The 17,925-nt window shown below is 36.4% G+C and overlaps 1 protein-coding gene across 1 annotated transcript in view; it reads left to right on the top strand.

Annotated features, from left to right (window-relative positions):
- Positions 1-17,925, top strand: part of LOC129238241 (dopamine receptor 1) — a 170,094-nt gene that overhangs the window by 54,617 nt on the left and 97,552 nt on the right. The window contains exon 4 of the mRNA XM_054873285.1: positions 2,075-2,204. Within this exon, the coding sequence (XP_054729260.1) occupies positions 2,075-2,204 (130 nt within the window). The remainder of the gene's footprint in view (positions 1-2,074; positions 2,205-17,925) is intronic.

Below are 17,925 nucleotides of genomic sequence, written 5' to 3'. Positions count from 1 at the left end.
ATTTTTTGAAGCCGACTAATAAGAGGCCCCCCTTAGGAAGAAGAAGAGCTGTTAGGAATGAGGTGATGGGCACACTTTTTGCATCAAAGACTTTTGATGTACCGCAATTGCAAAGAATGGCAAGGAGTAATGCATCCCCTAGCCTGCTTTTCAAAACCCCACTTGGACGTAAGCCAATACTGGAAGAAGCCTCAAAAGAAGACCTTGTAAAATATACATTTGAAATGGAATCAAGACTTTGCGGCCTCACAAGACACGATATTCCTTCCCTGGCGTTTCAATGGGCGGAATGAAATAAAGTACCAAATAAATGTTCGGTCCTTATGCCATTTGCAAGGAAAGGTTGGCTGTATGGATTCCTGCGCAGGCACAAAAAATGAGTTTAGTTTTCGCTCTCCAACGCGAACGTCTTTTAATATTGCAATGGGTTTCATAAAAGAAAATGTAAAAATGTTTTTAGATTTACTTAAGGAAGAGTATGAGAAACACAAATTTCCACCATCTGCTATACGGAATATGGATTTGTATTTGCCTAAGTGTAATTTTTTGAAATAGTCAACCAAGAAGGTAATTAATTAAAATTTAAAAAATATATAAATAAATTCATTGACTTATTATTAACTCTTACAATTGTTTTTGGTGATTTTATATAGTGGACTACTTTACCCGACTACCCTGGGCCACATTACCCACCATTTTTCCTTTCATCAACTTTTAAAGGGGAACACCACTGTGAACGCGTGAAAATTAAGTGATTTTCATGAACTTTTTTCTATAAGTAGGGATGATTATTTGAGGATAAGACAAATTATAATTTATTTAACAAAAATCATCTGAGACACAAAAAACCAAACAAATTCTTAATCTATACATCAATTGCTATCGTCGTACGTGGCGGTTTTTTTTTTAATTTTTTTTTTTTGAGAAAATAGTGCGCGATTTGAAAAATGAGTTTGTGTTTTTACCCTTTTTTTGTTTTCGAAAGGCTTGAAAAAATATTAATTATTGGAATTTTTAAAAACTGCAATGTACGAATTAAAAAAAATTAAAATCGTTTCATAAGTCTTCGACAAATCGAGGCCACCGTGTTCAGAAAAGTCGTTATGAGAAAAACGCATTTAAAGTTTTCATTGGCTGTTGTAACTCTCTACCTGCACTAATTGTATTGGGTATAACTTCGCCAATTTTCAAGATTTTAAGCTTACATTTTTTTAAGTATTTTTTAATATATCTACTTTAAGAAAATGCAAAAACAAAATCGATTTTTTTGAAAAATCTCAGTGGTGTTCCCCCTAAGGTGATTTCAGTTTTTCTATATTATCAGACGTAAACGATTATAGGTATTAGAGTATATTTTGCATTAAAATGTAATGATAACTCAATATGTGTTAGAAAGAAAAAAAGATCGCTTTTTCATTACGATTATTTTGGCAGAAATTAATATCAAGGTAAAATGGTGCCCACAACACCCGACTTTACTCTACCTTCTCGCCAGCACCCCATAAGTTCAATGTTATTAGCAAGTTCTTCAGCGGGATATTCGATTATTTCGTTATCTGGCTCATGCAGTTCAACGTACCATACATGAAACTTATTATAGCAAAAGCAAAAAAAAACCTTAAAGCACTTCTCTGTTGACAGAAAAATACTTGCTTTATAATATTATATAATGCTAATAATTTTTTTTCAATAATATTAATTACTGCATAAAGTGACAGCGAAGGTGGAAATGTTGGCGAAAAAAATTCGTTATTTAAAAATAGCGAGATGTTAAAAATCTATTCGGCAACGTCGCCTTCAGCCATTTGACTAATATTTGAAAAAAAAATTAATTTCGCACTTGTGTCTTTGAAAATAATACCCCAAGTTTCAAATTTTTTTAAGAGAATAATGAAAATTTCAACCCTAACAGCATCCAGAAATACTCGTATACACAGGCTGCACAGCCTGCAAAGTTGAAAGCACTGAAATAATTGCCGTATTGAAAATTATTTTTAGATATTAAATCCATATTAGGTAAATGCGTATTTTACTCCAACACAAATGCATAAAAAAATACTTCTCCCCTTTGCAGGTTATTGGATATTCGGCGCGCAGTTTTGTGATACTTGGGTCGCCTTCGACGTGATGTGCTCAACGGCGTCCATTTTAAATTTATGCGCCATCTCAATGGATCGCTACATACACATAAAAGACCCACTCAGGTAAGTGACAATAAGTAGATATAAGTTCTGTTGTATGTGAATGGGTGAACAATACTGCCATCAAAGACACCAATAACAGCTAAAATAAGTACTACAACAAAAACAAAAAAAAAAAAAAAAACAGAATAACACAACCACAAAAGTGTTCGGAATTGCAAAAAGCATTGCCAGTTGAAAGCGTTAAGCTTGATTGGTGAAGGAAAAGTAAGCTGCTGTCCGCTATGGCAGTGCAGCCTTTGGACCAATTGTTGGTGTTTGTTGTATTATATCCATACAAGAGTTACACATAGACAAATATAATATGAAAGGCATAATATACTATTGGCGGAAAGGGTATTGGCAGGCTATTTTCAAGGTGGTGGTGGTGCAGCACAAATAGGCGCTTACAGTATTGTATATTAACACGGCGGAAAATTGATTGAATAATTGACAGCTGGGCCCACACCACTAAACGTTCAGCACGCTTTTTAGTTATACACACACAAGTATAAATATAGCCTAACGGAAATTCTGGTTACTGTGCCAGTATGACGCGCATGATGACACTGAGCAATCACGAGGATGGTTGCTGAAAATAGTGCAAATGGATGTGGGGCGGTAGAGTGCGCGGTGCAGATGACAATCCTTTACTATTTTTGGTAGCAGATTATTGATTTTTTCGATGAACTACTACTCATGCATGTATGGAAAGTGTTTGCAAAGCGCAAAGCGCACACAAGAGTAGCTGTGTAAATACGTTTGTAAGTGTATGAGTGCTGCTGTTTTTGCATATGAAAGTATAACACAACGCTATGTTAAGCTCCTGTGTATGCATGTATGTATGTAGATACAAATGTGTGTGTTTTAACATGCAGCACCATGCACATACATGCGGCTCATCCACTGTCTATCCATGCTGCCACTCTGCCACTCTGCTTTGCACCTTAACTATCTTGCCAAGCAGCCGAGTGATCGAAATGGCATCAAATGCGCCGCATGAGCTGCTTTAGCTGCAAGCACACAGTGTTGTTGCTGAGTTCATATTTATTGACACTGTTTACCTTTTCCGTTTCACTTCACAGCGATATTAAAAATAGCTGATATAAAATATTGACGGTATACACAGAAAAGGAATGGCAAAAGTTCATTCGCATACTCTTTTTGCCCTTCGCTTAAAGCAAATTTGGAGCAAAGTATATGCAGGTACCTTAGAAAGTATTTAAGCATATGAGCGAATTCATGTCAAGTGATTCAACTGCATGGGTCTTGTCGTAAATCTTTCTGGAAGTTGATTCATTTGTTTTAAACATAAAAAATTGGGTTTAAAAACATTTAATAATTCTGAGACATATTCAAGATTAGAAATTTTTTTTTTTAATTTTTACCGTAAAACAGTACATTTTTCTTTCACATAAGTGTTTTTTTTTAATTTTACTCTTTTCATAAAAAAAAATTTTCAAAAAGATTATTTTTAATTAATTTAAAATTTCCAACAAAAATTGTTGTGTTTTAAACCATTTTTTTTTGTTAAAAATTTTTGAGGAAAAATAGTTTTTATCACTTAGAAGCCGACAAATTAATGCAAAACAATGTAAAAATAATAATCTTTTTAATTTAATTTAATATTTTTTTCAAATAATAGTTTTTTTTTAATTTCTTAACCTTTTCATAAAAAATTTTGTTAAAAATTTTGAAAGAAAAACAGTTTTTATTCCTTTGAAAAAACCCGCAACAAAATGCAAAAATAATTTGGTTTTATAATTTTTTAGGAAAAAATTTTAAATTTTTTCAAATAAATGTATTTTTATGCAAAAATGATATTTTTTAATTTTTAATATAAAATAGTATACTTTTTTCAAGTTTTCTTTTAATAATTTTTTTTTTTGGTAAAAATTTCTGAGAAAAAATAGTTTTTATCACTTTTGAAAATGATAAAAAATGCAAAAATAATTTTTCATTTATTTTTTAGGATAAATAGTTTTTATTTCTTTTGAGAAAATGACCAAAATTCAGTGGAAAAGCTGCAAAAGTAGTTTCAGAGGATAAAATAATACATTTTTTCAAATAAATGTTTTTTTTTATTTTTTTGTCTTTTCATAATTTTTTTTTAACTTTTGAATTTTTTAATTTTTATTTGAGGATAAATTGTTTTTATTTTTTAAATAAATTTTTCTTTAAACTAATTTTTTTTTGTTAAACATTTTTGAGTAAAAATAGTTTTTAGCACTTTTCGAAAGCCGGCGAAAAAATAATGCAAAAATATTTTTTTTTTATTTTTTTAGTATTTTTTAGGAAAAAATCGTAAATTTTTTCAAATAAATGTTTTTTTTCGTAATTTTTTAGTCTTTTAATAAAAATTTGTTAGTTTTGGAAAACATATTTTGCTTTTAACCATGGATACTTACACAGTAGAACAACGCCATAAAATTTGTATAACTTATTATAAAAATGGTGAATTTTAAAAAACAAAGCATAGCAAAATTCATGATTTTTTTTGCTGGAAATAATCATTCGAATATTGTTGTTGTTGAAACGGTTGAGTATTTCTGTTGAAAAACTTCTAGTTAGCGACTAGAGCCATTTTTACTGCCACTCTTCGCGTGTGATATCTTTTTGTTTTTTTTTTTTTTGTATTCAGAACCATTTCATGAGATTCAAGTAGGTATAGCAGCAAACTTTTTCTCTTTCTTTTTCTTTTTGAAATGTAATTAATTTGCTCTAAGACTTTGCTTAATTTGCTTATGGCTTACCGAAAGAGCGAAGTCTGACTCTAGCTAAACCCAGACATTCGCATAAATTGTGGAAAATACTTTCTTCTTACCTCCGCCTGAAAGCTTCTGAAGATGTGATTGAAAGGAAGATTAAATCTGGATGTATGATCTCCTAACTTCCAGTGACTTGTAAGGATTGTACGTGAGATGCTTGGACAAGAGCATCCTAACTGGTAGCTCGTCCTCTGGATGTTGTACGACGGCCATGTTTTTCTTGTTTTGGAGCATGCAGTTAATTGCTTCCATCTTCTTTCGGCTAAAGCATGATAGTGTGAAGCAATGGATGCTTTTATTGTGTTGACTGGGGTTGCGACTGCCACCGCCTCTGCTATGTCTATGTCGAGCCTTTCCTTGCTAGCTCATCCGCTATCTCATTAACCTGTATGTTCCTATCACCGGAAATACATATCAGAGTAATTTGAAGCCAATGACTAAGCAATTCTAGTTCCTCTATACATTGTGAAACTAGGTTGGATGAAATCGAAGTAGAATCTAAGGCTTTGATAGCTGCTTGACTCTCCAAAAAGATATCTAGGCGAAATGGTGGAAGTGCCGGCCTGGCATTCCTCAAGTAGCTACTCTTACACCCGTTTCTCTGTGGTGTTTTAGTGATTTGCATGCTTCTCTGATTGCTAATAATTTAGTTCTGCCTGAAAAACGTTGACATAGTGAGGAAGTCGAATTGATTTGGATAATTTGAGTGGCTCTGAATAGATGCCAGCTCCACACCATAGTTCATTTAAAACCGTCAGTGTAGATTTCGATGTCGAGTCTACCAATCACTTCACCTTTTCTCCATTCGGCGCTCGGTGGAAAGCATTCTATGTATAAAACCTTTCTTGAAATTAAGGTCGGCGACTGTGAAGTCTGATTTGGTTTTGAACAGTGAGGCTTCCTGTAAGAGAACATTGCTGTAATCGTAAGGTTTTATTGTCCAGTTTCCTGTGTTTCTGAATCTCGAATCGCAAGATGTATTAGTACGTTGAGCGCTTCAGTAGGACTGGTGCTAAGCGCTCCTGTGGTTAGGATACACGCTGATTTTTCGACCATGTTCAACTCGATTAGGATGTACTTCCTTTCTATACCGGGCCACCAAACTAGTGCCGCATATATTAGTATCGGTCTTACAATGGCTGTATAGGGCCAATTGGTTTGCTTTGGTTGAAGATCTCATTTCTTGCCATTTCTTACATTTCTATCATCCGAATGAGTTGACATTTCAAGGGTTGGTGAAGAAATTCAAGAAATTGACTCTGTCGAAGATGCCAAGTCAAAAGCTGCACGTTCTCTTGAGAATATTTCTGCTGTAGTGCAAAGTGTTGCTCGACAACCTTCATCCGATGTTAATACCTCGACGCTTTCAACTATTAGGCATTCATGAAGGGAAGGAGCCTGACAGTTGGGAAACAAGAAGAATAGGCTATAGATTAAAGGATGACGACCAACAGTGATGATTTACCGTCGTATTAACAACTTCAATGCTACTGATGAAATTCATGAGGTGAATGATATGTAAACCCGCAATATACGCAGATGTAGCGAAAAAGGTAGAGCCCATCTATCCAAACCTTTGCCTGATGAGAGCAGAGCAGCTGAGAACAAGGTACGAAGGTGATTCCATCTCGGACAGCTTCTACAAAAAGGACTTGAAGCATCTTAAGCCTTACCGCATGGACATCTAACAGACATTACCCGGTAAAGACAGCCACCAAATTTGAGAGCTGTGGCTTTGTTAACCTTAGAAGTTCACTCGGACGCCTCCCATCTATATGTTGCTAAAATGATCTCACGACTTTACACGTTTGCGCACTATTTCAGCGCTCGCTGATTTGATATAAGGCCCGTCTTTCCAGTAGCAGATCACAAGTCAAGTCAAGAGAACCCCAATCCGCCATGAAAACGTCGCCAGGGTTCCCTGTACAGCCAGCTCATTAGCCCAACAGTTTCACTCTATGCCGCTGTGACCGAGAACCCAAATGAAGTTAATTTTGAAATATTCGGAAGCAGGAGGTATGTGCATCCTTTACAGTAATTACAGAAGTAAGCAACAAATCCACAGCTTCCTTAATTGCAGCTACTTTCGTTTGAAAAAGACTGTGTGATCCGGAAGCCTAAATTTGAGCTTGATGTGGAGTTTCTCGCAAAATACTCCCGCACCAACTCTTCACTCCGCCCACTACATGACTATGAATACGAATGAAAAATCAAAGTGCTAAGTGCAATTAGAAAAGAAAAATTTTGTAAAAGGGTCAGAAAGGAAGATTATATATATACATAATTGACGCGTACACCCGTTTTGGGTGTTTGGCCGAGCTCCTTCTCTTATTTTACTGGCATGCGTCTTGCTGTTGTTCCACAAATGGAAGGACCTACAATTTCAAGCCGAATTTGAACGGCAGATATTTTAATGAGGAGCATTTTTATGGCAGAAATACACTCGGAGGTTTGCCATTGACTGCCGAGGGGCGACCGCTATTAGAAAAATGTTTTTCTTAATTTTGGTGTTTCACCGAGATTCGAACCAACGTTCTCTCTGTGAATTCTGAATGGCGACCGCGCAGAAAGGAAGATTACACTCATTTTATTTTACGATTCTAAGAAATCATTTCACAAAATCAAAAAGTCACTGGAAACAACTAACAGCTTAAAGTTGGAAAATCGGAAAATTATGGTTGCATAGACAAAAGTAGCTACAAAAAAAGTGATTTTTAAACAAGCATTGAAAAAATTAAAAATAATAAAACTACCGAAACAATTAATCCTCTCATATCATTAAATAAAGAAAACTCTGCTATAAATTCAATGCACCACAAAATAAATTTCTTCTCTTTTGCCGTTCAATGATTAAGTGCTGTAGTTGAAAATTAATTCTCCCATTTGATTAATATACACATACACGCGCACTGATATCATACGGCACTAAGGAGTATTTATCACATAATTATCGGCGATTTGTAAGCGCTGCACGCGCACAGAAATTCACCAATCGCCAAATGTGTATTATAATTATATTTATGCGTGGCGGCAAGCAAATAAGTACAGGAGAATCACACAAATTTCACACAACAACGGAACTTCAAATAAGTTAGTCTGAGTCTCAAGAGAATTTAGTGATGAAAACGGTTTAATAAGTGATTAAATCGACGCAGATTTCTGCGCTGGGTTTGAAACTAAATGCACAACTACATAAACATGTTTTCCGATTTAAATACCTGCATTAGTGTGTGTGTGGACCTTTGTGCGTATGTAAATATATATAAGTATAAGTGTGTGGATAAGTATGTTGACCCATCGGCTGATAATCCCTTGCAGGCAAACCCCTTGTGTATGTGGCCTACGTAAACTTGCATATTATTACAGTTATCCTTTGAGCGTGTAAATGGCGCTCACCTTGGTCGCTTAAGAGTTTCCAACTCGTTTGCTCATTTCAGTCAGCATTCACCTTACCAGACGGCTCGTGCGTGCAGGCAAAAGTTGTTTCCAACAAACATTTATACATTAGGGTGGTCCAAAAAAAAAAATGTAAGTACCGAACATTTGTTTCGAAGGCCGGCTCTTAAATTTTTCCAATTTTAAATGTATTAAAAACAAATCAAAAGGATTTTTTAAATCGTGCTGTAAAACACATGGATTTCCCTAAGTATTTTGTACAGGAAAATGTCTTTTTTTGCTCATTTGATGCAAACTCGATAAATATATAACATTATACATTTTTCTGATCCCCACTCCAAACAAATTTTGTTTGATCAGTGGTCGCACGCAGCAGTTAAAGACCAAATTTCATATGCATTTCTGCTATGAAAAAACTTCTTATAAATTGGTAGCTAACTTCCGAAAATACGTAAAATTATATTTTATTTATAGAACAACATAAATCCCACTCGATAACTTTGAAGACAAGCTTGACCAGTAATCAACTATCCTGATCCAATGTATATATCCTGGCTTCATTCTTCCTGAACACTTAGTCAACAAATTTAGCAATCAACATATGATAATTCACCCACTGATGTACTAGTTACTTGTGATTTCCAGATTGCCTGTAGATTAAAACCATAACTTCGAGTCCACAGAAGGAAGATCAATATAAATCGCTGCGTGAATTTAAGGTTGTTTCGAAACTCTAGTCTAACAACTTTTTTGAAAAATCAAGAACAAGTTAACGTAAGTGTCTTTTGAAGCGAATGGAAAAGATTTAGCAAAATAAGTAGGGTTAGGCTAGGCTTTTCTAGCTGTCAATTTAGAGTAGCCAACTCCCTTAGTCCATGTAAGTCCGTTCTGACACCACTGTGTAACACAGGAACCTAACTGTTTACTTTTCATGATAGCAGCGTAGGATAAGTTTTATTCCAACAGATAGTCCGTAAGACGGCGAACTGGTGACTGACGTACAGAGCAATCTTAAATTATGGAGGGAACACTTCTCGAACCTATTAAACAGTGACAGCTGCGCGTGTCACCGAGAAAGTGAAGATCCCGATACCCCAATCGTTGACGACGGAATTGTCGTTCCGCTACCCGATCATGACGAGGTGAGAATAGCGATAACGCGGCTAAAGAACAACAAAGTCGCTGCATTCGGCAGTACGGAAAGGAGTTACCTGTATGCCGCGATGTCTGAATTTCGTATCCCCGCAAAACTAATACGGCTATGTAAGATGACGTTGCTCAACACCAGCAGCGCCGTCAGAATTGGAAAGGACTTCTCCAAGCCGTTTGACTCGCTGTCGTGTGACTTCTTTAGCCTGATTTTGGAGAGGATCGTACGAGCCGTAGAGCTTACAGGTACACTTTTTTATAAGAGCGTACAATTGTTGGCGTATGCCAATGATATCGATATTATCGGCCTTAACAACCGCGCTGCAGTTCTGCCTTCTCCAAACTGGATAAAGAGGCAAAGCGAATGGGTCTGGTGATGAACGAGGACAAAACGAAGTACCTCCTGTCTTCAAACAAACAGTCGTCGCACTCGCGTATCGGCACCCACGTCACTGTTGACAGTTATAATTTCGAGGTTGTAAAAGACTTCGTGTATTTAGGAACCAGCATTAACATCGATAACAATGTCAGCCTTGAAATCCAACGTAGAATCTCTCTTGCCAACAAGTGCTACTTTGGACTAAGTAGGCAACTGAGCAGTAAAGTCCTCTCTCTACGAACAAAACTAACACTCTACAAGACTCTCATCATGCCCGTCCTAACGTATGGCGCAGAAGCTTGGACGATGACAACATCCGATGAAGCGACGCTTGGAGTGTTCGAGAGAAAGATTCTGCGTAAGATTTTTGGACCTTTGCACGTTGGCAAAGGCGAATATCGCAAGCGATAGAACGATGAGCTGTATGAGCTTTACGACGACATAGACATAGCGCAGCGAATAAAGATCCAGCGGCTACTTTGGCTGGGGCATGTCGTCCGAATAGATACAAACGCTCCGGCTTTGAAAGTATTCGATGCGGTACCAGCTGGTGGTAGCAGAGGAAGAGGGCGGCCTCCTATGCGTGGGAAAGATCAGGTGGAGAAGGACTTGGCTTCACTTGGTGTGTCCAACTGGCGCCGGTTAGCACGAGAAAGAAACGACTGACGCGCTTTGTTAATCTCGGCCAAAATCGCCTAAGCGGTTATAGCACCAATTAAGAAGAAGAAAAAGTCCGTAAGAGAGTCAAAATGGTATTTTTTTAACAATCTTACTGTACTCCTAACTAAGACTGAGTAATTACAGAGGAAGTGTTCTACTGTTTCTTCCTCTTCCTCATCTCTACAACTTCAGCAATATTCATACTCCTGGCCTAAAAGGTGGCTACTTAACAGCCAATGACACAAGCCAGGGCCTTCGTGCCTTTTCTACCTATTTGCAGCCACATTGACCTGGTTGTAATACAAATATTTTCTACTCTTCATGACTTATTGGCCTCCTGGAGAATATTAGTTTTTTGGAAGTTGCCATAGGAATTCCACTATTGACTCGGTCTTTAAGCAGTGGAAGATTAATACCCTTTCTGACCAGATCATCGGTCTTGCGATTTCCTATGTCCCGGGACCCATACAAGACTGACCTTGAAGACGGTACTAATATCATTTAGAGCTGCCAGGTATTCCTGAACAACCTTTGATCTTAGTGCAACTGTCTCCATTGATTTGATGGCAGCGTGGCTGTTCTGCTTGGTAGACGCTACAGTTGTCCGGAATTCGGACAGATAATTCTAGTCCTAATTATTTTGACAAAACTTCATAGTCTACTTTATTTCCTAGCTTGGATCCAACCATGAACAAATTTATTTTCTCTCTTCTCCATAGACTTTGAGTTTCCCAGTCTTTTATAGATGTGATGCTAGTCTTAAACATCCTGTCGAAGGTGGGTTTAGAGAAATAGAAGTAGAGTTATAACTACTTATATCAGAATAATTAAATTTTTTCTTTAAAAGGTGTTCTTATACTTCAAAAATGTAATTTTTAAAGGAACAAAGTGGAATAATATATATATCTGGAAACTTATTTCACTTGCGATATTCCCCGCTAACGAAAATTTTTTCAATGACGGGATTAAAGTACTATACGAGTATTATAAAATACACAATTTTTGGGGAAAAAATCTATTTTTTTGTTGAACATTTATTTATTTTTTTGTTGAGAAAACAATTCATTTTTTTTTTTGACAAAATAGATCTTTTTTTTGGAAAAAAATTAATTTTTTGTTGAAAAAAAATTTTTTTGTTGAAAAAAATTTTAATTTCTTTTAATTAAAAATTAAAAAATTTTTAGTAATATAAAATAAAAATTTTTTCTTAAAAAAAACAAATTTTTTTCTCTCTATTAAAATCTAAAAAGAAATTACAAAAATGCTAAAAGGAATCTAAGATAATTCACTTTAGGGAATTCCATCAAAATTTTCTCAATATTATAAAATGTTTCAAAATTTCTTTCTATCGACCTCTTATTAGAAAGGGTTTTTCAATAAGGGCGGGTAGATGTTGAAATGGAAGAAAATGGCGCTTGCTGTGTGGCACGTAGCGCCGTCCTGCTGGAACCACATGTCGTCTAGGTCCATATGGTTCAATATGGGCCATAAGAAATTGGAAGGGCCACCACGTCTACTGAAAAATGGGCGCAATGCGCGCAACATTTGCGTTAATGAACACTCATTTTGATAATAAAGTTTTATCATTTGAACGTGCTGTTCAATCGTGTAACTTGCCATGATGATTTGGCATAAACAACTGAATAATAAACAAAAGATTTCACACATGTCACCAAAACAAAATGGCTGCGACAGAGCGCCAAAATCGACCCACGCCAATTGAAAAACCCTTTACTCCAGCCTACGAGTAAACAAACTTTCAAAAACAAAATTACGACAATACCCAAAATACTTGTATTACTTGAGTTGCCTCACCCTGTCAAGTAACTGAACAACTTTCTCACTCTCATTTGGCAGGATACTACAACATCGACAACATCGACTGCCGCTATCTAATATCATGGTAATTCCAGTAATTGTTTGATAAGCATATTTGTTGGGAGATTAAAGTGCTCTTAGGAACTATTTATGTGATATTAGAACATTGTACAGCTCCGAACTATACTATACTTTTTACAAATAACCAATTTTCAGAAAAACTTAAACGTAGTTCAGAAAAAGTCAAATATATTTCAGAAAAATGTTTTCTAAACTTATAAAATGTTAAAAAGGAAATTAAAATTATATTATATTTGTGAACAGATGTATCCTGTAAGGCGAAAGCATCAACCTATAAGTTTATGTAGGCTGAATGGGTTTTAGATGATTAAATCAATAAATAAATAAATAAATAGCGCAAGCACAATCTCTAGCAGCAACTGTGTCCTTGCCGAACTAAGCCTTCGAGGTACTGCAGGCAAATTTTTACTGATACCTACTGTTTTGTTTTTTGCAATAAGTTTTCAATAGGGTCCAACATTGTCGAGTACGGTTCAAGGCTCAGAACTAGGATCTTATTCTGACCACGTACGGAAGGGTTAATTGTCACGCACAATATTTAAATTTTTTCGGATTACTTTTCAAATTTGTCAAGCTCTGTAGAGACTTCTTCGCTTGCTCTCCAGCGAACTCTGTTGATTTTCATTAAAACCACTTTCCACGGTTAGAAAAAGTATAGTCCGAGCGCAATGATTACTCAACAAACTGTACTGTCAAAGCCAATCATTGAAAATAAAGCTCCAAATCTTAATTGAATGTGGGTGGAACACATACAATAGGAAACAGTTTTCTCATTCTCCCTCGTATGTAATTTGGGCCCTGCTCTTTTTTATAAGAAACTCTTACCGTTCAGAATTCTTCGAGCAATAACTGACTTAACCTCTTTGAAGTTTTTGTCGAGGGATATCTTAAGCCAAAGCTTTGTTAGTGCCAACACACCACCGTAGCTGGTTCTGCTAAATTAAATCTGTCTGCAAAAGTACCCTAAAGAATTCCTGTGTTTATTTAGGAGGAAAATTTATTTTTAAAATGTGTACTTTGGGAATTCTGGCAAACTTTCCTTATTGTATAAAAACTTTCCCTTTATTTGCCATCCTGAACATCAATTGAAAGGTGTGAAAGTGTTTGAGTTATTAACCTTTTTCTAATCTGCTTAAATTTAAGATATAAAGTTCAAGACTTAGCATAATCCTGTACACCGCACTGTGCGTGTGCGCGACTTCAAAACCAGCTTCCCAACCCACATAAACCATCTGCCCTTGTAATTCTAAGCTTTGCGTAAACTTTCTTAAACCACAGCTGTACCAACGTTCTTGTGCTCACCACCTCTATGGCATTCGCTCGTATCAACGAACACATTTGCTTTTGCTGCCCTGCTGCACGTTTATTGTTTCAATTTCTTTTCTCTTCTTCGTCTTCTTCGCAATATCCTTAGCACGTTCTCAGTTTAGTTCGTCTTTGAGGAAATTTCTTGATTACAAATATTTACAGACAGCGAAACGTAGGCGAACCTAAACATTCCTCTACAGGCTTTGAAGTGTTGATATTTTCTTTAGATTATTACTCCTTTTACCTTCAGCTGCCTTCCGCTTAACTCTGCAGCGCATTACTTATGTACGTATGTGCATATGTGCCACAGTGGCTGCTTGTTTCAGTTGAATTGTTTGCCTACTTACACATCTCCTCTTTGTTTGCTTGGCTGCCTGGCTTGGTGCCAGCTAATGACATAGAGACTCGGACAACAATCGGCGAGCAGTCGAGTGTTGATCAACCAAACCAAAAATAGTTACTGGAGTAAAAGCACAAGAATATGAGCAATATTCGAACAAGTTGGCATACTGCTTCAGGCAAATGCAGTAGTTATGAGCTAACTTTCTACCATTTTGTAGTTGAAGCAGCTCGTCTCCTATATGTTTCATTACCAGCAACTGGTATTTTTACTCGCAGTAAGGCAAAGTCCCACGAAATAGCAACCTTCAGTTTCTGCGTCAGCTTACGGTACCAAATGAGCTTACCTCTGCTTCAACAGTTAACGTCACAGTAATAGCCCATACATCAGTGTTACACCAGTTGATGAAGTAGTTCACAATGGACTAAGGAAAGTAGGTGATTGACTACATCCAGACGTACATTCATCTAATACTCATTTCGTGCATTCTTAACATTTGCGGAATTTTTGTTCGTAGTGTAGAAACATATGAGCCGTTTTCTTGAATGATTTGAAACATTTTTATAGATGCTTTGTACTAGTTTTTTATTTTTAAACATTAAATTGATTTAAATATATAATGGAATCAGTTTTTTAATGTGATTGGAATAAGTTTCTACTTTTAATGACTTCTTCTACTTTCTACTTTTACTGACTTCTGACACTTTTAAGGTCAGCAAAAATTAAAAATTCTTAGATTCATTAAATATTAACTATAAGATCTCAATTGAAACAAACCAAATTATTTCTATGAAATTTTTTTAAATACTTCAATAATAAAAAATAAAATAAAAATGCTTTATTTCAACATTTAAGTTAGGTTAATTTAGCCAGGTTGCTTGAGCAAAAGAACACACTCGGTGGATCTAAGGCCCATTGAGAAACCTGCATTTGATTTGCATCCCCTAACTAAGTTGCTTAAACTCCTTAGCTCATTTTAAAAAGGTAACCAGTTCCACCAGTGAGACATTTTTCTAATTTCCCAAGTCTTCTGAGAAATGATCGTCAAGATATTTGGCACGGCTTCTTCACAGAGGAGATGTTGTATCGACTCATTTACTTCTTCATCACCACAGCTCCTATGTCACAGAGGAGGTCTTGCACCGACTCAATTTCTTCTTCATCTCCACAACTCCTGCAGAAGTCAATGCGAATTACACCAATTCTACAGACTAGGGTGCCTGTGAGGGCGCTGGCATTTGATCTGTTGTTTCCTTTCATGATTCAGTTTTGCCCAGATCATATTTGAGACCCTGCAGTTAATAATCAGAGACTAGCTTCTATTGGTTTTTGTGATTACACTCAAGTCAATCGCAGGGTACAGCTCGTTTAGAGGAATTCGTATGTCCTCTACCACTCACTGAAGCTCAAGCTCAGCGCCTTCCCTTGCGCATTCATTCGCTCTTTCATTTCCCTCCACTTCAGAGTGGCCGGGAACCCAACAAAGTTTGATGGTTTGTTGTTGGATAAGCGAGAGCGATCTTCTGCATTATTTAACACTTCTTGAGTTGATGGGCGTTGAGGTCAGTGCCTTGATCGCTGCTTGACTATCAACTAAAATGGTAGGATTTGCCATTTCTGCTGCTTTGTCTATAGCGTTGATCTCAGCTTGGATAGAGGCTTGGATCTCAGATGCTGACACCAGTATAGGAGTCTAAGGGGAGCAATTTAAGAATAATTGGTCCGAGTATACTCGCGATCCAGTGGCATTGTCCATCTTTGAGCCGTCAATATAAATATGGTGACCACTATCGAGCGATTTGAGTCTGCGCTGTCAGTCCCTTCTGCCGGGTATTTATATTTCAACATTTCTTATTCAACCAAAATTATTTACTATAATATATTTTTACTATATATATTTCGAAAATAGTCAAGATGTATTGGAAGGAATAAATCAGACATATCTGTAATTTTTTGAAAATGATGGGTCTGGATTTATTAAATAAGTAAGTGTTAGAACTATACATCGAAAGTTCTGTTATGTTTTCCTTGAGTGCAATAAGTTAAGTGATTTTAAATTCTCATTCTCACTACATGTCTTAAGGGACATACAATAAATCTTATTTTCTCATAGTACTCTCGATAGTTTCAAAATCGGCATCAATTGGTAGATAAGCGTGCCTAGAATATAAAAATTGATGGTCTATCTTTTCACCGACGTTTTTGGGGGACTGGCCAACTTTAAGCCACATTAAAGCCAATTTCAAATTTCTATTTTCATATAGGCCATGCGTGGTTACATTTTCTAAAGACTTCAAGCAACAAGAAGCAATTTCTCGGACACGCCTCGATAAGCCATATAGCGTTTGCTTTTTGAACCACCTATTTTTTTGAGAATGGTAACACAAATGGCATGTCAAATGTGTTCATAATTTACTTAAAAGTTTGACATTTACGAAATGGGACGCTATAGATACGCTTAAACAAAATTGGGAAATATTGAAAACCTTTTTCCAAAGTGTTGAGCCTTCTTCTTCATTTCTGATGAAGCTCATTTTCACATCGTTGGCTACGTCAATAAGCAAAATTGTCGGATTTGGGGCTCAGAAAACCCACACGTTACTGTAGAGAAACAAATGTATCCACAACGAGTCCCTGTTTGGTGCGGTTTTTGGTCTGGCGGCATCATCGGGCCATTTTTTTTCGAAAATGGGCGAGGAACGGGGGTTAAAGTAAATGGCGAGCGTTACCGTGACATGCTCAACGAGTTTTTATTTTCAAAAATTGAAGAGGATGACATGGGCGACATTTGGTTTCAACTAGACGGTGCAACTTGTCACACTGCCAAAGTTACACTCGAACTTTTGGCTACCATTTTTGAATTCCGATATTAATTGGCCGCCTCGGAGCTGTGATTTAAGCCCGTTGGACTATTTGTTGTGGGGAGCCGTTAAGGACAAATGCTATGCGAACCATCCAGAGACGATTGATGCTTTAAAACACAAAATCGAAGTTGCCATTCATGAAATTGGAGCCCAAACAATCGAAAATGTGCTTAAAAATTGGGTTGATCGAATGGCCTACTGTAAAGCCAGTCGTGGCAGTCATTTGAACAATGTTATTTATCATTCATAAATGACAATATTCAATCTTCAAAATAAAAAAAAAAGTTTGAAAAAATATTGATTAGTTCTTTTTTTATAGCCGATTCAAAAAGCAAATTTTACATGGCCCACCCTATTCAATAAACGAGAAAAAGTGAAAAACTGAGGAAACTATAAAAATGTTCATGTCGTTTCCATTTCAACGAGCCAATCAGCAAAGACACGACGTTGTTGATGATCGGCCGGCTTGAGTTCTTCTGTTAACTAGACTTTATAAGCCTTAAGACCCAAATCTTTATGCAAAATATGGAATTTGTGGAATGACTAATTCCAAAGAACGACGAGGAATGGAAAAACCTGGGTTTTCTGCAACACTTTCGGCTACAACAGCAATATTTTCGACTGTTCTTGAGCGACGTGCACGGGTTTTATTCTTCACATCACTAACTTGTCCCAACAGCTCGAATTTTTTCACCTGTATTGCGGTCCGACAAGGTGCTTGACGATTACTGAAAAATGTTCGAGTTTTACGAACCGTCTCTGCCAAATTTTCGCCACTTTAAAGTGAATTTAATAATTTCAATACGTTGTTTAAGCGAGTATCGTTCCATTTTAATTTATGGCGTAGTTTCTAGTTAACACGCACCAACCTACCATATTCGGCTATGATGGCCGCAGCAAACAAAGTAACTGCAAAAGTTCATATATACGAGTGATAGTCAAACTCCAAAAAATTTGTTTTGCTTTTCCCCATTACAAAATT

This window comes from Anastrepha obliqua, chromosome 1 (assembly GCF_027943255.1).
Source record: "Anastrepha obliqua isolate idAnaObli1 chromosome 1, idAnaObli1_1.0, whole genome shotgun sequence".
NCBI lineage: Eukaryota > Metazoa > Arthropoda > Insecta > Diptera > Tephritidae > Anastrepha > Anastrepha obliqua.
Note: the sequence above shows the minus strand (reverse complement) of the source record. Positions and strands in the feature narration are given on the sequence as shown.